Source organism: Triticum dicoccoides, chromosome 5B, assembly GCF_002162155.2.
Source record: "Triticum dicoccoides isolate Atlit2015 ecotype Zavitan chromosome 5B, WEW_v2.0, whole genome shotgun sequence".
Classification (NCBI taxonomy): domain Eukaryota; kingdom Viridiplantae; phylum Streptophyta; class Magnoliopsida; order Poales; family Poaceae; genus Triticum; species Triticum dicoccoides.
The window spans coordinates 99,326,721-99,348,547 of NC_041389.1; the positions used below are offsets into that span (position 1 = coordinate 99,326,721).

The 21,827-nt window shown below is 46.6% G+C and overlaps 3 protein-coding genes across 3 annotated transcripts; 2 read left to right on the forward strand and 1 right to left on the reverse strand.

Moving 5' to 3' along the window:
- The first annotated feature begins 1,540 nt into the window (after positions 1–1,540).
- On the forward strand, positions 1,541–6,271 carry LOC119307591 (B3 domain-containing protein LOC_Os12g40080-like). Its single transcript, XM_037583668.1, has 10 exons — positions 1,541–2,166; positions 2,304–2,431; positions 2,953–3,139; positions 3,233–3,706; positions 3,807–4,221; positions 4,469–4,668; positions 4,846–5,107; positions 5,327–5,568; positions 5,703–5,959; positions 6,126–6,271. Exons 2-10 carry the CDS (start codon positions 2,352–2,354, stop codon positions 6,250–6,252), a joined length of 2,244 nt encoding a protein of 747 aa, XP_037439565.1. The 5' UTR covers positions 1,541–2,166; positions 2,304–2,351; the 3' UTR covers positions 6,253–6,271.
- A 2,669-nt stretch (positions 6,272–8,940) lies between these two features.
- LOC119307592 lies at positions 8,941–11,950 on the forward strand. The gene is made up of 5 exons (XM_037583669.1): positions 8,941–9,077; positions 9,493–9,549; positions 9,646–10,029; positions 10,119–10,271; positions 11,478–11,950. The coding sequence occupies exons 1-5, from the start codon at positions 9,045–9,047 to the stop codon at positions 11,730–11,732; spliced, it is 882 nt and encodes a 293-aa protein (XP_037439566.1). The 5' UTR covers positions 8,941–9,044; the 3' UTR covers positions 11,733–11,950.
- An 897-nt stretch (positions 11,951–12,847) lies between these two features.
- On the reverse strand, positions 12,848–17,582 carry LOC119307593 (UDP-glucuronate:xylan alpha-glucuronosyltransferase 1-like). The gene is made up of 4 exons (XM_037583671.1): positions 17,403–17,582; positions 14,814–15,017; positions 14,066–14,718; positions 12,848–13,970 (listed from the first exon to the last, which is right to left on the reverse strand). The coding sequence occupies exons 1-4, from the start codon at positions 17,456–17,458 to the stop codon at positions 12,955–12,957; spliced, it is 1,929 nt and encodes a 642-aa protein (XP_037439568.1). The 5' UTR covers positions 17,459–17,582; the 3' UTR covers positions 12,848–12,954.
- Positions 17,583–21,827: the final 4,245 nt, after the last annotated feature.

Genomic DNA, 21,827 nt, shown 5'->3' on the forward strand with positions numbered 1-21,827 from the left:
GCTGCATCCCTGCCCGGCGTCGCCATGACGGACAGCTGCCGGCGGCGCGTCGTCGTCACTGTCGTCGAGGATGACTCCTCCTCCTTCTTCGCGGCCCGGCGGCGCTGCTCGAAGCACCGCAGTGCGGTGACCTGGCGCTCCCTCTCCATCCTGAGGAAGTACTTGCATGCCCATTTCAGGGCCGCATCGTCGTCGAGCGCCACCTCACCGGGCTTCGTCTTCACGGCGGGGAGCCCCGGCTCCGTTTTCACCGTTGCGAGCCCGGGCTCCGTCTTCGGCTTGACGAACCGCGGAGGAGCCGACGAGGGGGCGCGCCGGTCGCCTTCATTGATGACGACGCCGGCGCTGCAAGTGCGTCGGCCGAGCGGCGTCTCCGCCGCGGGCTCGGTCTTGACGCCGAGCGGCGCCGGAGAGCTAGAGGAGTGGGAAGAAGATCGCGACGAGGAGGAGGAAGACGATGAAGAGACGAACCTCCTGGGCAGCCATTGCCCGGCGCGTCGGCGACGGGCCGGGGCCGGGGCAGCCGGGGGAGGGTATGTCAGTGGCGGCTCGTTGCCGCCCTCAAGGTGCGCCAACACGCCGCCGAGCGTGCGACCGGGGACGCCCCACCAAACGCGGCGACCCTCACTTTCTGTCTGCCGCCCACCACCGGCGCCCCGTTGGTGGATGCCAGCCTCTGCTCCTGACGGCGCTCGAAGTACGCCGCCCATGCCGAGTGGTTGTCGGCGACGTATTGGGGGAGGGTGCGCTGCTCATCGGTGAGAGAGGTGCGCATGAGCTCGACCTCGTCGGCGAAGTAGGCGGTCCGCGCCGCGGCGTCGGGCAACGGAGGAACGGGCACTTCCCCGTTGTTGAGCCTCAACCCGGACGGCCCGGCGCGCATGTCCGGCGGCGCCGGGATGTTGGCCTCGAACAGGAGCCACGACTTCTGTTCGCGGAGCGAGCGGCGGCCGAAGCCGTTGGCTGCCGCCTCGTCGCCAGGGAAGCGTTCGGCCATTGGGGGAGGGAGGGCTCGGAGGCGGCGCACAGGAGAGGGAGAGGGAGGGCTCGGCGGCGGCGGTGCACGGCAGAGGGAGAGGGAGAGGGCTCGGCGGCAAGGGAGGGCGCCGGCTTATATAGCCGCGCCCGTATGTACGCGTGGCGGGAGGGGAGGCGACGCCACGCCGCCCGTGAGGAATCAATGGCAAGGCTGACCGGCGGCGGCAGCGCGACAGCCTTGAAATTGATTCCCGCGGGAACCGAGGTGATGAGTGCGATGAAGCGCCCGTCTCGCTGATTCGGCGGGCTCGCGGTTGCTTCGCGCCAAAACCACTCGCCCGGCGCTCCCGGGCGCCCCCAGCGCGCCGGGTTCGGCCTAGATCCGCCGGCGCTGATTTCGGTCCAGGTTGGCGAAAATTGGGCTCATGGGGCGCGACTGAGCTGTAAAACGCACTGGAAAGGCTGCTCTGGGGACGCGGTTGGAGATGGTCTTAGAATCGTGTCCACCTCACAAAACGCAGGAAAAAGTTGGAAAACTCCGTGAGCACCTGGTCTACAGTACGCATACGAGCCAACCGTACCTATACAGGGCCCTGGAGCAGCCCGCCAGCCTTTACCGCCGCTGCGGCGGCCGGAACAGGCCGGCTCCCGCCTTCCATGTACCAGCGGGGGCGCCGTCATCGAGGCGGCGCCGCACCGAAGCCGAAGGGCCCCAGGTCACGCTGGCGCTGGGTTATCCGAGGCCGATACCGGCGCTGGCAGCGGCAGGAGGCGGCGGGCGGATCTTATCTTTTTTAGGAACGAGAGCATCCCTGAAAGATTCTTTCTGATTAGACTGGGCTTGCTCTGCTTCAGCAGATAAGTGGTGCCCTGCTGTGTTCACTCGATTCGACACTGTAAACAATATAGGGTTCAATCCAGGTCAAGTTTCTGCTCTGTTTGTTATTTGTTGTTCTGTTCTTTGGAGTGATAGATGATGTACATTTTGAGCTTATTAATCTAATATTGAAACATTGGCATTTGGCACTGAAGCTACAATGTAGAATTTCTTGTAACATCCGTGTTTTGATCCCTGTTGTCGTTTTTGCTATGGAGGCTCGGCTGCCCTGCACTGCACCACAAGATACTGACAGAATCTAACTTGTACTCCAACACTCACTGGGTCTTTACTCCTTGGCATTGCTAAAAGTACGAAAAATGATTCTAGCAGATGTCATTAGATTCCTTCTGCTCAGATTCCAAAAGTTCTCGATTGGAATCATGTCATGATTTCATCTGCATCTCTCTGAACAATTTTTTAAACGAGACTCCTTTTTCAACCGTAGATATGATGGCACTACTAGTATCAGCTGGTGTGGTGTGTATCTGCATATATGTATGCCCTTTTGCTCTGGGCTTGGGCATCCTTGGCATTGTGGCTGCTTCTCTGCAGAAGTACTGGCTCTTGGCAAAGGTAAGAGCCTTCTGGTCTTTCTACTCTCTACATCCTTAGAGCATAGACTTGCTGCAGCTTAAGATCATGTTTATGATGGCACACAGGAACCTAAAGTGCATACCTTGTGTTCTATTTGTTCTGAAATAAAAACGGCTCTAGTTTAGACATTTTTCTGTCATTTATTAGGCATGAAATATGTGCATCCATGTGAAGTTGAACATACTAATGATACTAACACATATTACTACATCTTCCTATTTTACTCTGAAAGAAGTACTGGCTGTTTGCAAAGATAAGAGAGGCTTCTTGTCTTTCTACTAGTAGATCATAAACTTGCTAAATCTATAGATCGACTGAAGTGCATACTTTACTTTTTGTGTGTCCTGAAAAAACTTGCTCCAGTATTGGACACCTTTCTTTGATTTATCTGACATCAAATATATGCATCCATGTGAGGTTGGAACAGACTGCTCATAATAACACACACTACTACATCTTCATATTTTAAGCTGATGTATCTTGTTCCCTTGACTCCCCAGAATTTTAATTACATTTGTCATGGCGCCGGATCAAGACCATGAGCAAGGTAACAGGAGTGGTCACAGCATCAGCAGCAAATCCTTTCAAAGATGTGAGGGCTGCGATGCACATTACTATTGGTGTCATATGGATGATACCCAGAAGTACTTCTTCAAGTGCATGGTTGGCAATTTCCAAGAAAAAATGGCAAGCCCTGGTGCATCGATACCCTTTCTCTCCTTCAGATGGAATGCTATCCTGTTTCAGAATGATAATTTTGTTGTTTTCTTGTTCCTGCAGGCCATTCCACAGAAGTTTGTGCAGAATTTTAAAGGTCAGATTTCTGAAGTTATCAAGCTAGAAGCACCTGATGGAAACATATACGATGTTCAGGCTATCAAGGATCTAAACAAGATAGTTCTCGCGTCTGGATGGGGGGTATTTGTCAGCTTTTACGAACTAAAAGCGGGCTACTTCCTGGTCTTCAGGTACATTGGGAATTCTCACTTCAAAGTTCTGATATTTGATTTTGGAAGTTGCTGTGAGAAGGAAGTGTTCCACGTTCTCATGAAGTGCGGTCCTAATGCCCAAGAAAAAGACACACGTCTTGATCGATCGCTGCTGAGCGGAAGACGATACCAGAATGGTGGATCAAGCAACGGTGAGTCCCACCGAAGGTGCGAGCACTGCGATGTGCATTTCTATTGGCATCACATGGATGATAGGCAGAAACATTTCTTGAGGCTCATGGTTGGCGATTTCCGTCACGAAATGGTAAGACCCTGGATGATCAATGCCTTTCCGCCCGTCCTGATGAAATGTCTTCTTGATCAGAAATATGTAACTTGCTGATTGCTTTGTTGTTTGTTTGCAGAACATACCAGAGAAATTTGTGAACAATTTCAGAGGCAGGATCCCTAAAGTTATGAAGCTAGAAGCTCCTGATGGAAATGTATACAACATTCAGGTTACCAATGATCTGAACAAGATAACCCTTAGATCTGGATGGGCAGCATTTGCCAGTGCTTGTGAACTAAAAGAGCATGACTTGCTGGTGTTCAGTTACACTGGAAACTCTCACTTTAAAGTCCTAATATTTGACCCAAGTGGTTGTGAGAAACAATTATTCCGCATTGTCATGAACCCCGCTCCTAATGTACAAGAAAATGGTATATCTCATGATCAGTTATTCCAGAAGGAAACAAAGCGTCGAGACGGCGGATCTCGTGATAACAACCCTAGGAAAACTAAAAAGATGACTCCTCTGGACTCTCCTTCACCGGGATCAGGTAAAGAATTGAAGGGTTGCGTGCACATTTCCTTTGGTATCTACCCTCTCTGTTCCTAAATATAAGTCTTTTTAGATATTCCACTACGGATTATATACGGAACAAAATGAGTGAATCTACACTCTAAAATATGTCTATATACATCCGTATGTAGTTTGTATTGAAATCCCTAGAAAGACTTATATTTTGAAACGGAGGGAGTATTCTGTAATTACTCACTGGTGTCTTGATGATCGGCGTTGTGCAGCTGAAGGTGTAACATCTCCAGACGACACCATGAATGCAGGCGGCCCTCCAGAAACTACCGAGCCTTGTTTTGTCCTAGCAATGGGGTGCAATCTGACTACAGCGCAGAAGGCACAAATCGACGCACTCGTGAAGAAAGTTAGGCCTGTAATTCCATTTTACATCACAGCCATGAACAAGACAAGTATGTCTGGACCTCTGGTACGTATGGAGTATCCTCTACAAATTCAGTGAGACTCCTGCAAAATTTGTTTTTTAATGCTCAGGATCAGATTCTCTTGTCTAAAATTTTGTTGGAATTTTAAAAATTATAGTAGCTCTCCTTAAATTATAATCTTCGATAATCTGAAAGCCAGATGATTCATTTATCTCTAACAGGTCATCTGCAAGGATTATGCTGCCAAATACCTTCCACATGAAGACCAATTCATCACACTCTGCCATCCTCGTAAGAGCAACATATGGTTAGACAATTTGAAGGTTACCACTGATGGTTCAGGCATGCTTTCTGCTGGCTGGTCAAGCTTCGCTCTCCACAATGAGTTGCGGGAAAGTGATGTTTGTGTATTCGAAGTATCAAAAAGCGCTGGTGAAATGACAATGGTTGTTCATTCTCTTGAAGGAGGCCATCACCTACAAGGTGAGTATGGGACACATTTTATACCTGCACATACGACTTGAAAAATCAACGCTCAGGATCGCCAACTTAGAGATAAGAATGTATAAGTCAGCTTAGAAATAGAGTTCTTTTCTTTAATAGCCAGCTAACGCATAAACCTGAGACAGCATGGAATCAATACTGAGCTAGTGTCTCTGTACCGGATCATTTTGGAATGCCCGTTTGTTTGTTTTTTTACAGGGAAAGAGCCCGAATCTCAAAACAAGTGCGATTATCCTGTTAAGGGCAAGGCGATCAAGGAAGCTGAGAGTGACCATAAACATGCTGAGTCCAAGTCCAACTACTACTACTCAAAGTATGCCAAGGGCCTGACCGGCGAGGAGCTAGAGGAGATATTCAGGTCAGCGTTGATCCAACAGGGCAATGTGGTATACGTCACCATCCTGGGGAAGAATCAAGTTAGAATCAAGAACAACTTGCTGGTCAGTTCAGTTGTTCGACTAATCACAGACTGGAATACCTAGATGGTTTAGATAACAATCTTTGATAGACTTCCTGAACCATCTGCGACAAAGCTTTCTGTACTAATAGCTTATGTTCTGTACTATATATGCAGACCTTCCCCGGGAAGTTTGCAGCTAAGCATCTCGTGGAGAGGTCGCATGACATCCTGCTCCTGAGGCCCAACCGGAGTGAGACGTGGTGTGCGAGATACTACTACCACCCGAAAGAACAGGGTTTCAGCTACAGTTCCTGGACCAAGTTCGTCCGAGACAACAAGCTGTGCAAGGGCCACGTCTGCGTCTTCGAGCTGATGAAGGGCGTGAGTAAGGCGACAATGATTGTCCACGTGTTCACAAAGGTCGATGGCAGGTTCGTTCTGCTAGACTAACTGTCTAGGTTCCAGCCTAGTTGCATCCTCCTTAATTTGTCGTTGAATAGATGAACTGGGAGTAGCTTGTGTACCAGTACAAACTAGTTGTGTGGCCGTACCGTGTGAATGTTCATCCTGATTCGTCTGCGTTGGCTGTGATTTCAGAACCGAGAGAGAGGAGTATTTCAGCGCTTGTTGCACCTACTCCACTGAAATTTTCTTCAATGTAAGCTCAGTTGAGTTGACTGAAATTTTATTAAATCTAAGTGGATTCCCAGTTAGTCCCAGCTGAGTGTGCACATGTTACTCGAGGGCTTGTCTCAGCTAATCGATGATGAAAAATTGTTGATTTTAACTCGCGTGTTCTTTTGTGGACTCTTCAAGTGGTGATCGAGTAGGAGAAATCAATTGCTCGTTGCAGTGATCTGGTTCTCGCAGCTGCTCTGGTTGTGTTGTGGCTTTTGTTAGACCTGTGATGATATGAGTCGTGCCGTTGCAGATGTCTTCAATGGCTTGCGCTGATGCCTGCCTCCGGAAATCTTTTGATTCCTTTTCTATGCATCAGTTCCATGAACGACATGCATATTTTTTTCCCTCCGATTTTGCAAAGTAAGAATTAGTATCTATGGTTATTTCCTACCGGGTTTCGCAATTTCAGGAATTTGTCAGGTAAAATGGCCAATCACAACGTCAACAGCAAGAATCAAGTGCTAACATATTCTGTTTTGGGGACTAAGATCGAGGGGCAATGTAGGGGTTGTTTGGATGATGCCTGTTCTAGCCCGGTCAAATCGCGGGCATGCCAAATTGGCGGACAATTCCGCCACGGCGCCACCCCCATCTCGCCAAAAAGTTGGCGGGCAAGTGAGCTGAGCTGCTAGGGGCTGAGCGCCTGAGCACACCGAAGAATTGGTGTCTACCCAAAAAAATTCATGCTCCCTATGAGACATATCATACAGAATCATGCTAGTTGCATTTGGACACATATATACTACAAGATAGAAAAAACAGTCTGCATAGCAAGCTGCTCTTCTAGTGGACATTCAAACCATGAAGCCTAGATGTATTCCCAAAGCAGATGTATGCTTGACAAAAAATCAAACATGGAAGGAGCAAGGTACATATAATAAGAGAAAGATCCTTCTAATCCTAGAATATTGACTTGTAGTAGAGAACATCACATGAGAAGGTGGTAAGAGCAACTCCAACGGGGTGACCCAACAGGCGCGCGCGCTTTGTCCATTTTTCGTCTGTTTGGGTCGGCCGCCCGCCCGGCGTCCGCTTGTTTTAGATTTGGGTCGGCAGTGTGCCCAACGCGCCGACCTATATGTGCCGGCGTGGCCGGCTGACCGCCCTATTTCAACAAATAGTTCATTTTTTGCATTGTTTCACACACAACTTTTGCATTCAAACATATAGTCTAGAACCAAATAAATAACATAGTTTCAACCGAATAAAATAGCATAGTTTTACAAGCCGAATAAAAGTAAAAATGTCTCACATAGCTTTGCAAGCCGAATAAAGAAGATACATCTATTGGTTGCCAACATGAGCCCACATATGCTCAACCAAATCATTTTGCAATTGCATGTGAGTTTTCCAATCACGCATGTCATGAAGAAATTGGGTGAACTGTTCAAACGGCGAAACGAGGGTTTGGGAACGTTGGTGGCGAGTCCTCCAGCATGAAAGCTCCTATTCCTCGACCTGCGCGGTGGAAAGTGGAAACCAACGCGCAGCCGCCCCTGTTATGTGGGCCAGGCCAATTCTACCGATTCTTGCATGTCGTTGTTTCAACCACTCCTGGGCACAACCTTGCATGAGCTGTTTTTCAAAAAAAAAAGTGTTATCACAAAAACAACAAAAATCGTTTAAAAAACTAATGTTAGCAATATTGATTTTTTGCAAATTAAAAAATGACGAATGTTTGCGAATTAATGTTAGCGAATGTTGATTTGGAAAAAAATGTTTGTGAATTTGAGAAAAGTTTACGACCTTAAGAAGTGTTCACAAATTTGAATTTTTTTTACGATTTCTCACAAAACGATCATGAATTTGAAAACAAATGTTTGCGAAGTAAAATAATGTTCATAGATTAAAAGAATGTTCAAGATTATAGAAATTGTGCAAAAAATATTCAAAACATAAAAATATTAGAAAATTCAAAAAATATTCACGAATTTTACAAAATTCAGTTATTCAATAATTTTTTTGTGAATTCAGTAATTCTTTACTAAATGAAGAAAAAAAATCACGAGTTTGGAAAATGTTCGAAATTTTAGAAAATACTCACCAATTCAAAAAGAACATTTGCAAAATTCAAAAATTGAAAAAAGAGACTGATAAAGAAAAAAAAGGCATAAGCAAAACAATAAAAAAAAACATCCCAAAACCCTTTGGTTGGGGGGGGGGGTGGCTCAAGCAGTCAATTTCCAGTACCTAGAAAAAAGGAGCGCTTCCGCATTGCCATGTGCTCCGCCCAACCGCCATGGCGTGTCGTGAGCACACCAGATGGGTAGATGTTTTTTTATTCTGCATGTGTTTTTGATTTTTTGGGGTTTTTGACTTGTGCTTGGTTTTAGTTTTTCATAAAAAAATTTCTCTTGCGTGAAGCACGCTGTGTGAAAAAGTAGAATTGTGCTCTTCGAAAGTGAAAAGCACAGTTGTGCTTCATGCCGAAGCATAGTTGTGCTTCATGGTGAAGCAAAAAGCATTTATGAATACTTTTTGAATTCATGAACATTTTTTAGTTCACAATTATTTTGGAGGGGTAGTTCACAATTTTTTTTTGAGTCTCGTTCACAAATTATTTGAAAACCCGGCTCGAGCAAGGGAGGTTTTTCTTGTTAGGGCCGCTCGAGCAAGAATGTGGCGAGGCGCGTCAAGCGGGTTCAAAAAACGAAATGGAAGAATCGGCCGAACGGGCCGGCCCACATGCCTGCTTTCCACTTTCCACCGAGCATTGCCGAAAAAAAAAATTCCACCGAGCAGGTCGCGGAAACGGAGTCACGAGCGACGTTCCCCAAACCCTCGGCTTCGCCGTTTCCCCACTCGTCTCCGCCTCCGCCTCCGCCACCACTAGCGATGGAGACTTCCGCTGTCCCTGAGGCGACTGAGGTCAGAATGCTTGCTCTCCCTTCTCTCACTCCCTGCCTCTGGTTGGAACCCTAGCGGATTTTGGTGCCGTATTCGCGGATGCGCTCTAGATAGGACTCTTGGATTAGGGTTTTTGTGTGTGGGTGTGTTCTGGATCAGAGAAAACACTAGTGTTATTTCTCTTGTTTAATAATTCAGAGATGAAACCGATCTACGTTCACTATGTTTCCTAGTCATTCTTCCCATTGATAACCACTGCGTCTCTGTTTTTATTTTAATCAATTTTCTAATGTTTGTTTTGTCTTGTGTATGGCACTCTATCTCTTAGCATAAGCACGAATTATGTACTGACATATTACTACTGGGAAATATTTCCACGTTTTGCATTATTCTTGTTTCGTTCCTGGATGATTAAAGGCCAAACGCTTCCTTGCAGGCCTGGCCTCCTATGGAAAATGATGAAAATCAGAAGCCATTTCCGTTGACCGGACCGGTAAAATATGTCGTTTTGTACTTTCGTTAATTCTCAATATCTCATCTTTGTTTGATTGGGTAATTTGATAAACTTACAATCCATTCCATTACACAGGCATTACTGTCGTTTCTAAAGGCAGTTTCAGATGTATCAGTCACACCAATCACAGTTCTCAATGTATACAGTGCCGCTTGCGTCCTCACGCGGGCAGAAACTTCTGTAAACATCGTACTGAAGGCTGCATTTCTGGGACTTCCATTCTCGATTCTACCAATTTTGTTGATCACACGCCGCATCATTAGGGTGGTTGAGCAAGGTGGCTGCAGTATGGATATTGGAGCCTTACTTGTTTTATCTCAGTTTATATATATCTATGTGCTTGGGGGCGTGACCATGATGACGACGTTTCAAGAATCAAGAATTCTCGTGGCTTCGGTGACCATTGTACTTATTTGCATTTGCATCAAGATCTGGGTTTGTCTTTCCAACCATCCAAAGGTGCCACTTTCAACACCATTGTTTTTCATAAAAATATTTATTGTTATAACTGTGATGTTGTTAAATAACCTCTCCTCTTCCAATCTTAGTTTTTGATGGTCATCAGTTCCAACCGAGTAGATCTCAAGAACAGTCTTGACATGATTTCAGTTCAGAGCATCGCCAATGTGACCAACACCAAGGGTGCGGCAGAGATGGGCCCCGAGCACTCTATGCGGGCCAATTTAATTAAGATCTCCCTTGTAAGTACCCTTCTCGTGTTCAATTCCATGTGTTAAGTTAAAAAGAAAAACAAGAAAGAGCAAAAGTCTTGTCACCTACGAGAGTTGATTCTTTTGAACGAACCCTGCTTGAGGGCATGATTCCTGCAATTCCAGTAAGAAAAGAGTTATCCAGTTAATGAGGAAAGGCAGCCCCAAAAACATCACAAAACACGGTTAATAAGGAAGCACATGCAAAAGCCACATACACCATTGCCTAGCTACACTAGGTTTGTTGTGCCGCTATAGACAACCTAGACAGCCAACAGTGAGCGCAGCAATCGCTGACTCCTTGCTGCCAGAGAGAGAAGCCAAAACCAAAAGGAAGCTAGTCTGGTGCTCTCCATCCCTCGGAAAGGCAAGTTAGTAGCACTCTAGCCAAAAGGGCCAGCTCTATGTTTTGGAGGGCCGAATAGCTGGGCGTGTGTTTGAGTAACACATCTGTTTTTTGGGTGAAAAGCTCCTGCTTCGTATTACTTCCAAGTGGGACTAGGAGGCCCCATGAACAGATTACAACCCATACTTACAAGGTAGAGTAGAAGATATTTATGTACAAAGATTAGATTAGGCATTGTGGCACACGCTTGTGTGCGCGCCATGAGAGCTAGTTAGGAGACATAAAGGACTCAGCTAGATGGATAAACAGATATAATTGGAGGATCTGCCCCCTCCCCCTTTCTTCTCCTGCCGGCAGGGCGAACGGAGAAGAGAGGGAGAGAAACGGCAGAGTGCACAGAAAAGGGAGCAGAAAGGGGCTATAAAAGGTGTCTGTAGCTAGGAGTACTAATCTTCTTTGAGTAACACATTGTTTATGCCTTTCTCGAACACTCACACTTTTTATGCCTTAAGGAAGTTATAATTTCTTTAACATGATGGTTCATGCCTGTATTTATGAAAAGAAACTAAAAACCTTGAAGCCTTGGAAGAAATGCATTACAACAGTTTTACCCTTGTAATAATGCTTTCTCATCACCGACTGTATTTAGTTATTTGAGTTGGATAAACTCGGGAAGTTTTGTCCAAGTTAGAATTGGGATAGGCTATGTGAGCTGTCTTGGAGGTGTGCTCAATTTTATTTGGCAACTGAATACTACATATTCATCTGTCTGTTAGGTGCAAAGCTGTATGCCACCCTCTTCATGGCTGGGAGTACCTGACATTTTGCATTTGATTATTACTGTTTTGCAGAACATTTGCTTCGTGCTGTATCTAGTGTTCTACATTGGCTTCATGCTCGTGTTGGCCATTGTTGCTGAGAAATGGTGGCATGCGCTGCTGGGCATCGCCGTCATGTCACCAATCCATGTGTCCGGGCTCTGCTTGATATGTTATCTGAAAAAGACGGGCTTATCATGGTACACACCATGGAGCGTCCAGACGGTGACGATGATCTTGGTTGCAAATTGGCAGCATCTGGAAACGTGCAATCCAGTGTGCGAATGAAGGGCTGCTTTTGCTACCGTGTACTAAGTCCATCTTCTGTATTAGCTACTACTAGTGCCACCTTGTAAACCGCTGGGCTTATATTGCACTTATTCATTGAACCTATCCTAAATTAACAACTGTAGCTTTCTTGGCAAACAACATGTACCTGTGCTGCGGTGTGCCTTTTTTAAAGATGTATATATATGGTTTGGGAGCGAGGTGTTTTTTTTGGCTTACTCATTTTGTTTTGAAGCAATCCTTATATCTCTTCAGGTTCAACACCGAAGCACACCTGCTTGAATCATGCTTTCTTGTTACATCTGCCAGTAAAATACATTCTATTTTTAGATTACTTTTTTGGTGTCCACTCTATTTAGATGGTATGATCACTTTGGACACTATATTTTGGGAAACTCAATTTGAGGTCATGAACACGCGGCTATGGTTCATATTCGGTCACCATAATGTATGTGTTTTGCTCATGCGGCAAACATTGGACTTCACGGGCGAAAACGCTATGTAGTTGGATAGTACTTTAACATGCTGAAAGTTAGGTCGGGTTAAAATTTTGCCATCGAGACCATGGGCCGTTAATAGGTTGAAAGTTACATCGGACCAGAAATGGGTCCAAGTGTAGCACGGGCTGTTAACAGGCCAAAAGATACACCGGGGTGAAAATGGACCGGCTGCTAACCGGGCGAAAGACATACCGGGTAGAAAACAACCAATTCCATGAGGGGATGCTAACAGGCCGAAATAAACATCGGACTGAAATGAGTCCAAGTGTACAATGGGCCTTTAACAGGCCAGAAGATACACCGGACCTTAATTGGGCCAACCAAAGACCACAGGTAGTTTCTCATTTTTTTTGCGTTGTAAATATGTCTTACTCCTTTTCTATTCTCTATATTAATGAAGTGGGCAGCTCCCAAAAATGCTACACTCACCGGCTATTTTTTACTTAATCAACGGATTTTCCTTTTTCCCCTCACTAATCTCACCCCCCCTAATTTTCAGGATGGGCCCGCGTCGCCTAACGTCCAATTAGCGCAACCCACGTCTGCTTAGCCCCGTAAAACGGCCGTAAAGCCCCCGTGAATGTAGCGTTGCTCGGCAGCTCCAGCCTTCAAAAGTCAGAAAAAGGAAGAAACTCTAGAAAAGAAAACCTTGAACATCTCATCTACACCGTTCGATCAGCAAGCAACGGGCGAGATGGGCCCCTGTGCTATGGGAAGGAAAGTCAGAAGTTGTCGATGAGCTTGGCGTAGGACGTGGTGACCCTGTTCCCTTCCACCCGCCTGCCCTCGATCTCCCTCCTGCGGCACCCCTCCACGCCGGCGCCGGCGCAGATGCTCTTGCGAGGATCAACGATCCTGTCCCTCCAGTGCCCGTCGGAGAAGTTGGCCTTCCCGGCCTCTACAACGTCCCACCGCAGCAGCGCCTTCTGCCTCTCGTCGAGGAGGCAGAAGCCCTGGAGGCGCGGCGGCATGGCGTCGTGCGCCGTCCACCACCTCGCGTGCGCCTCGTCGCTGGCGAACTGCCTGAGCTCGGGCGCGTTCCAGTTGCAGTCGTAGTCCCTGAAGCAGAACCAGGGCTTCATCCCGACGAAGTGCACGGCAAGGACGGCGGGCGGGTCGGCGGCGAGGACGCGGCGCTTGGCGGCGGCGCGCTCCGCGGTGTCGCCCTCCCAGAAGTGCTTCATGTAGTTGGCGCGCGACGGCAGGCGGTGCCACCAGGAGAAGACCTCGTTGAGGTACCCCTGGTCGCCGCCGTTGTAGGACTCGATGTCGGCGATGTGGTCCATGAGCAGCCGGAAGGTGCAGTTGCAGGGCTCCACCACCATGACGCCCGAGTTGAAGACCGTGCCGTGGTTCCCCGTGGCGCTCACCTCCGGCATGACGAAGAGCGGCTCCATGGGGCGCTGCACCAGCAGGTCGGCGTCCAGGAACACCACCCGGTCGTACTCCGTCAGCGTCCACAGCCAGAACTTGCTGTAGTTCCACTCGTTGTAGGCGTCCCGCGACGCGCGCGGGTTCCGGATCCGCCGGATCGTCCGCACCTTCCACCCGGCCGCCTCCAGCGCGCGCCGGTGCCGCTCGCTGATGGTCTCGTCCACCAGGGCCACCATGTCCCGGTCCGACCCCGCCATCCGGATGCTCTGTGCCGCCACCATGGCGCCGCACGCGTACAGCTGCTCCGAGTGCAGGATCGTCGCGTACGCCTGTCGCCGCGGCGCCGCAGACACGTACGCCTCCCCTGTTCGTGTTCGATCAGTCACACACGTTAATTCATGGCATGCAACACCAATTTGTGGTGACAAAGACATGTGTTGGCGCGGGTCGCTTTCGTACCGAGTGCTCTGAGCGGCATGGCGAGCCTGCAGGATCCGACGGGGAGGGCGAGCTTCTGCCGGAGCTCGCCCATGTCGGGTCTGTACAGCCACACGTCGCCGTCACGCATGACCTCGTGCTTGCAGCTGAACAGGTTCGGGGCCGGGAAGCACCGGCTGACGACGATCACGTGCGCCGCCGCCCGCCGGCCACGCTCCTCCGACCGGCCCGCGGCGAGCCGCGCGGCGGCAAGCTGCAGGTGCAACCGCGGCACGTCCTTGGACCAGCCCGCCGCGCCACTGCACGGGAGCTTCACCGCAACGACGTCGTACCCTCCCTCGGGGGCCGACGACGGCTCCGGCAGGTCCGGGCACACCGGCGCGTGGTACAGCTCCTCCTCGTCGATCCACTCCGGGTACAGGTGCGCCCAGGTGACGTTGCTTGCGACGCGGTCCAGGTGCACCTCGGAGGCCGCCGGCAGCAGCGTCCTCCATTGGCCCATCTCATCCCCGTCGAAATTCAGGATCCCCACACGCAATCCACCATCTCCTTCTCGAGCGACCCGTTGCACCGCCATGGAGACGCTCGACCAGTCGACCCTCAAGTCCGACGTGTAACCCGAGTCCGGCTCGTCGGCGTCAGACGTCCGCACCACCTTTGACATTTCCGGCGACCTGACAGGCGAGAAGAATTAAGGAATCCGTGTGCATGCACTTGCCACCGATCGATCACCAAGATGGGGATTATCTGAAATGTTTTGCTCACTCACTGTGTGCTGCGTTGGTCGCCGCCATGGTGGATCGACGGCGAGTGGAGGAGGCCCATGAAGGAGCCGCACATGAGAACGAGGAGGACAAGCTTCACGTAGAGGATCTTGCCCCCCAAACCTTGAGGAGGTAACAGGGCGCTGAAGCTGAACGGCTTGTACTTGGCGCAACAGCTTCCCACGTAGCCCTTCTTGCTAGGACCGTTCCTGAAATTATTAACAGACATAGTCACACACACATGAGCACTTGAGTTTTCATCAAAGACTCAACAAACTTATAAGGTGTAAGAAGTTGAACAACAATTAACCCTGGTGTTTTTACTGAGATGACAATGTCCTTTATTTATTACTTCTTCCGTTCCTAAATATTTGTCTTTCTAGAGATTTCAATAAGTGACTACATACGGAGTAAAATGAGCAAATCTACACTCTAAAATATGTCTACATACATCTGTATGTAGTAGTTCATTTGAAATCTCTAAAAAGACAAATATTTAAAAACGGAGGGAGTATTATTTTACCGGTACCCGCGACCGATTTTTGACTGTTATTTCCAGTTTCATGACCTGAAAGTCACATTCGCACAATCTTCAGTTCTTCACCTACTCTATCAACTACTGGTCATCAGGGACAGTTTAGTACCATACTGGTCCAGGTCTTACATTTCTCGTCATCATCGCTGACTTATTTAGTTGCTATCGCGGTTGCTTTCGCTATATTTTCAGTATATAGCGAAGTTGAACAAGGGAAATACACTTTGGTTCCTGGTTGTATATGCACCCTATATGGGGATTTTTTAATATTTTAATAAAAACTCAAAATAGGTAAAAACTATTTTGACAAAACACTTGACTTACTTTTGCACTAGTATATAAATCTCGATGAAAAAAAAAACAAAGTTGACCTCACAGCAAAAAAGACAAAATTTATTTGCTATTATACGTCACTATTCACACTATTTTAGACAAAAATTTGTCTTTTTTGAAAAGAAGTCAAAGGGATATTTTTTCCTGGATTTTTTTTCTCACGAGTACCATAGAAGGTCAAGTTTATTTCAAAAATATTTTCAGGAATTTTCGACTTTTTGTTGAATTACTAAAAAAAATCATATAGGGTGCATATGTCCCCATAGACCAAAAGTTCCCCTCCAATTGAACAACAACTAACCATGTAGTTGGTGTTTTTACTGAGATGTCAATATCACTTTAATTTTTTACCAGTGGCAATTATCCGACAATGCTCGATTTCTGCCTGATATCTCCAGTTTGATGACCTGAAAGTCACGTATGCAATCTTCAGTTCTTCACCTACTCCATCAACTACTGGTCATCAGGGACAGTTAGTACCATACTCCTGACAGTCCAGGTTTTACATCCAGCACGCGTCGCATTTCTCGTCGTTATCGCTGACCTATTTAATTGCTATATACTCCCTCCGTTTCTAAATGTAAGTCTTTGTAGAGATTCCACTATAAATCACATACGGATGTATATAAATGCATTTTAAGTTTAGATTCATTCATTTTGCTCCGTATGTAGTCCACCTAATGAAATCCCTACAAAGACTTATACTCTCTCCGTTCCTAAATATTTGTCTTTCTAGAGTTTTCAACAAATGACTACATACGAAGCAAAATGAATGAATGTACACTCTAAAATATGTCTATATACATCCGTATGTGGTAGTTCATTTGAATCTCTATAAAGAGAAATATTTAGGAACGGAGGGAGTATATCGCGGTAGCTTTCGCTATGTATCCTTGACTCCATCAATCTCCTGCCGTGTTGACGGCGTTGTCATGTGTCCCTTTTGCTTGTCCTGCTGTTGCTGTTTTCAGAGGCCGGCTATTCTTTTTTTTTTTTTTTGAAACAAGTTTAGTAGGCCGGCTATTCTTCCTTTTGCTTGGCAATTGGCATGCATGCACGGAGAATGGAACAATTCTTCAGAGCTGGAGCAGTGTTAACTGTGACTTTTTCTTCGCATGGCACCTCTGATTGGCTTGCTAGGTCAGAGCAGATGAGCAAACCATGAAGTAACTCCTTACGTGATTCGGTGACTCTGATGTAATCTATGTTACTAGTAGTTCAGCTAGGTGACCTAGAAATCTGGCTATTAGACGCCAACTTTGGAGATATGGTTTTTGGTTAGATGTACACGTTACCCTTATTTATTTATTGTGCAAAAATGTTACCATCTCTGAAAGTTACTTGTTCCTACTTGCTGTGAAATAAAACTGTTTTTACTTTACTGATAACTTCATAATCTATGTTGCACAACATATGTCAAAACTGCATGTAAACTTGAAACCCGAACCAAAAATCACCTAAAGCTGCATGACTTGTGAGAATAGGATGAGCAGGGTGTTTGTGCTGATAAAACCTGCCATGTAATAACTGATCCCAGAAGAGAATAACAAGAAAAAAGGAGAGAAGCAAGACTTGGAGAAGCAGATCAAAAACAGTTTGATTTGAATGGAATGCATAGCATTGAACCGTGGTATCATTGATGCGTAAGAAGAAGAAAACTCTAAAGAAGCAAAGAGATAGCAGTTAAGTTTGCAGAGGCAGGGTAGAGAGCAGAGCAGCAACTCACAAAGTTCTATCCAGGCGATGCCTCTTCTCTGCATGAGCACAAGCAAAACCTCCCATCTTGAAGCCAAAAATCTTGAGTACGTATCGAGCGATATCACGAAGCAGTATATGCAAACACACGCGTAGCCGTGGGCATATATATGTACAAACAAGGTGCAGAGGGCTGTGACCAAGGGGGACTCTCAAGAGGCGAAATGAAAGTTCCAACCTAGGCAACAAACAAATGGACTTATATAGTAGCGTTGGCAATTGGCAGGTGAGGAAGCAAGAGACGATGCATGCTTGACAAGTTCCTGCAGGCAGGCGGACCCGGTCCCTTTCACATATGTTTGGAACACGTCGCATGCATGAATGCAAAGGACAATTATTATTATTCATGACCCTGCACAAGTTTCATCATGAGTTCTCTTCCAAAACCTACCTGCGTACCCTGTTACTCACTGCTTCAGTTGGTCCATTGATGTCTTCTTCGGTCACATGTCCGTGTTTGCATTTCACTCACCCTGTCATTCCTTTGCTTCAGGGGAGGCGCCACCTTTGGTTACTTATGTTATGTGCAAAGACAGAGTTGGTGCAACTCATCACAGAAGGGCTCTGGCTGAGATGTACACAAGTGAACCAAAATACTAGGTAGCAGTAGATGTAGATGTACACACAGACACATCGACATCTTTGCTTTGTGGTAAGTTCACCAAACCCAACCCATCTGCCCGGGCATGGCATGTATGCATGTGTTGCGTGTTGGTTGGACCTGAAGCAAAACCATGCAGTGCCTTTTGAACCAAGGGATTTGATCTGATCTGAATCACTGAATGGTTCTCTACTGTTGCTTTAGATAAACTGCTGAACTTGAAAAAGGGCTTGCGGAGAAGGTTACATCATGCATGCGAGAGGGTGAAAGTAGTCTTGGAAAAGGCACAGGGAATTGGAGCATGCAGAAAGAGGGGGTCCAAGGTTGACTTGACAGTGATTCAAAGGTTGAAGGTTACCTGCCACCAAAGTAAGGTTTTCTTTTCTTTTCTTTCTTGTTTAGGTGAGGTGTACGCCTAGAATACTTGCGACGTGGAATGTTTGCACACTAACGTATCGAGTTTACTAGTCACATTTGTTATGTCAGAGCAAAGACTATGGATCTTAATATACATCTGACGTTAGACTTTTAGGGTTAATTAAGAATCTGACGCTCTCAGGTACATATTGTGTACATGATTGGAGAAGGAAAAAAGAAACATTGTGCATGGTCATCTTGGTGATAACGGAACAAGTCTTGATTTGCTTCCATTTGGAGGGAGTAATTGGCTTGGGCTCCTTTTGCTTACCTCAGGGGTCAGTTTATCTGCCAAATCTACTACCTGCTCTCCCGTTCTTTTGTGAATTAACAACCTGCTTCTCTGACCTCCCTTGTGACTCTGTTTCACGCGTGCTCGTTTACTTCATCTCTTTCTTCCTCCCTCCCCGCTTCTAAATTGCCTGCCTGCGACGACACGTCCATGGATTGATTTCTTGACGTGACAAGATCTAGAACTCCAAAAGGTCCTAGCCAACCAAACACGCAAGAAAATGCATGGAAGAACCTCAGATTTGCCTGCGTGGCAGTATAAGTCCATGTCCTTGTGGTTTTTTTTGGCTACACTACACTTGGATAGCTTGGCAAGTCAAGTAGTGATGACCACGAGGATGACCACCCAGGTTGGTCAGCAATCGCTAGAACATTGAAGATTGACGACGTTTCTATGAACCCACGAGCGAAGCATACACTCACCTCTATGAACGCACGCACGCACATCTTGTCCCTATGAACACCTCCGAGAGACGGAGCAGACATCGATTAATGTTTTGTTGAGTAGATAAACACCTTGTGTGTTCCTGCGAAATCTTATAGCAATGAAAATAGCAAAAATTGAAATAAAGAATACAATAATAATACCGCACCACGTTCCCGTCGTGTGAAAGCAAGCTTTGAGGTAAGTGAAGGTGGATGCACGTTATATTGACCTATTATACAAATATTTTTAGAAAAATCATGGAGATTTTTTGGAACACATCAATATTTCCTAAAAATGGCGCATACATTTCTGTTAATGGAAATAAATCTTTTTCTATTCTGCGTGCACATTTTCTTACATTGTATAAAGAATTTTTTAAGTTCCATCGACACTTTTTGAAACACGTCAACATTTCTTTAAATTTTCACCTAATTTTTTAAATGGAAATAAACATTTTTTTTACATTGTATACACATTGCTAAAAGTTTTGCATGCATTGTTTTAAAGTGCGGAAACCCTTTTTCATTATCACGAACATATTTTTGAAAGCTATCACATTTTTTAAAACTGCGCTAAACAAATTTTCTATACTACATTAACATTTTTTCAAATTCACAGATCTAATTTTCTTAAGTAAATTTATGTTTATGAATTATATGTAAAAAAAGGGGAAACCTAATTTGAGTGACGTCAGCTTGATGACCCACGTCTCTACTAGTCCGGCCCACCACCGGCTCCCGTAGTATCCTCGCGGATGATGCAAACATAGGTGCACCGAGTAAACCGTCGGCCATTGTTAAAACTTATCTTTTGAGGGGGGAAAAGCAATAAAGAAAAGATCGACCAAGTGGCGAGCCATCCGATCATGCAACAAGCTTTGTTCAGAAACATCAAGCATCACAGCATAGACTATATTTAGAAACACTAATGATGTTACAATCACGTGAGTTCACAAACTCATGCCTCTGTAACATCAGTGACGTTTCAGAAAAATGCAACACCGGGATGGCCGCGATGGCAGAGGCAGCCAATGATGGTCGGGGACGGCACAGAGGAGGTTGGCAGTGGCATTCCGAGCTTGGGCGCTCCACGGCGACATCATGGTGGTGGAGGTGACAGACGACCGAGGAGAGGGAGGAAGGGAGAAGGTAGGCCGATGACCGAGGGAGGAAGGAGGAGGAGATAGGTGAGAACTGATGACCAAGGTGAGTGAGAAGGAGAGAGCTTGCTCGCTGACGGCGGCTGGAACACATTTGGTGGCTAGCATCCACAAGTCGCCGTTGTGGGATCTCAGATCTTGTAATAAAGACGTTGTTGCGGTAGAAGAAGATTGCAACAACATCTGAATAGCAGACATGGGCTATGGAGATCCGACGGTCACGAAGGCAATCGGCGCGCGCAGAGAGATCCGTCATGTGAACGGAAGTGTTTCCTAAGCAGAGTAAATTTCTTTTTTTGAGACAACCTCGCATGCTTTATTCATTGTTCATAATGTTTACTGGAAGAAAACTCAGATCGCCTGGTTGGCCCAGCCATACATGACGACCATATCCTAATGACAAAGTAAATTTAGCGAGATTGTGAGCCTCGAAGTTCGAGCTCCTATACTCATGGACTACTTTGCATGACAAAAAAGAATCCGTCCGATGTATAATCTCATGCACTATAGCTCCATATCCAGCACCCACGTTCTTCTGGACATCATCAACCACCCTTTTACAATCCGATGCAATGTGGACCATATTAACATAAAGATCCTCAGCCAATGCTTGAGCCTCCTGTACAGCGATCGCTTCCATTGTGCTTGCTTCCGTTATGAATTTTACTTTCAGAGCCGAGGCCCCCAAGAATCTACCTTCGTGGTCTCTGCACACCACCCCTGCTGCACCATACCCTCCTTCCCTGTTCACTGCCGCATCCACATTCATCTTCACATATCCATCAGGCGGAGGTAACCAAGCTGTTTGTCTGACAATACGAGGTTGCGTCGATGCTCCCTATCTCTCCTGTCCGACAACTTCAAGTCCCTCAAGTAGCGGTTTATGAACGAGTTAGTTGATAAAGGACTGTCAAATATTTCTTCATGTATAGCTCGTCTTCTCGCTCGCCATACCGCCCATAATGTCACCACCATCCGTGTGAATTCCCTATGTGATAGCAGATCATGCATAGTGAAGATCCAGTTTTTTGCATCAAGTGACAAGTTGTCAAGCATTGTCTCCAATGTTTCCTCTGAACAAAGTGACCACACACTTCTAGCCATCACACAGTCTATTAATGCATGTTTCCAGTCATCTTGCGCCAAACAGAAAGCGCACACACTTGATGTTGCCATATTCCTGTGATGTAAAACCCCTGCTGTTGGGATCGATTCATGGCATAACCTCCACAAGAACACTTTAAGTTTGGAGGGGACCTTGATGTGCCTAAGCAGAGTAAATGGCCAGCCACGGCCGATTTCATTGGGCTAAGACTGACTAACCACAAGTTCAAAAAAGAAAAAGACTGACTAACCACGAAACCCCATCAGTTTGAGCCCATGGGCTTGACGGGCACCAAGCGTAGACTTCCTTTCGGCCCTAGCGTTCCTCCTCCGACCCGCACTCACTCACAGGCCGGCGGTCCCGCACTCACTCACAGGCCGGCGGTGGAGGCTCCCC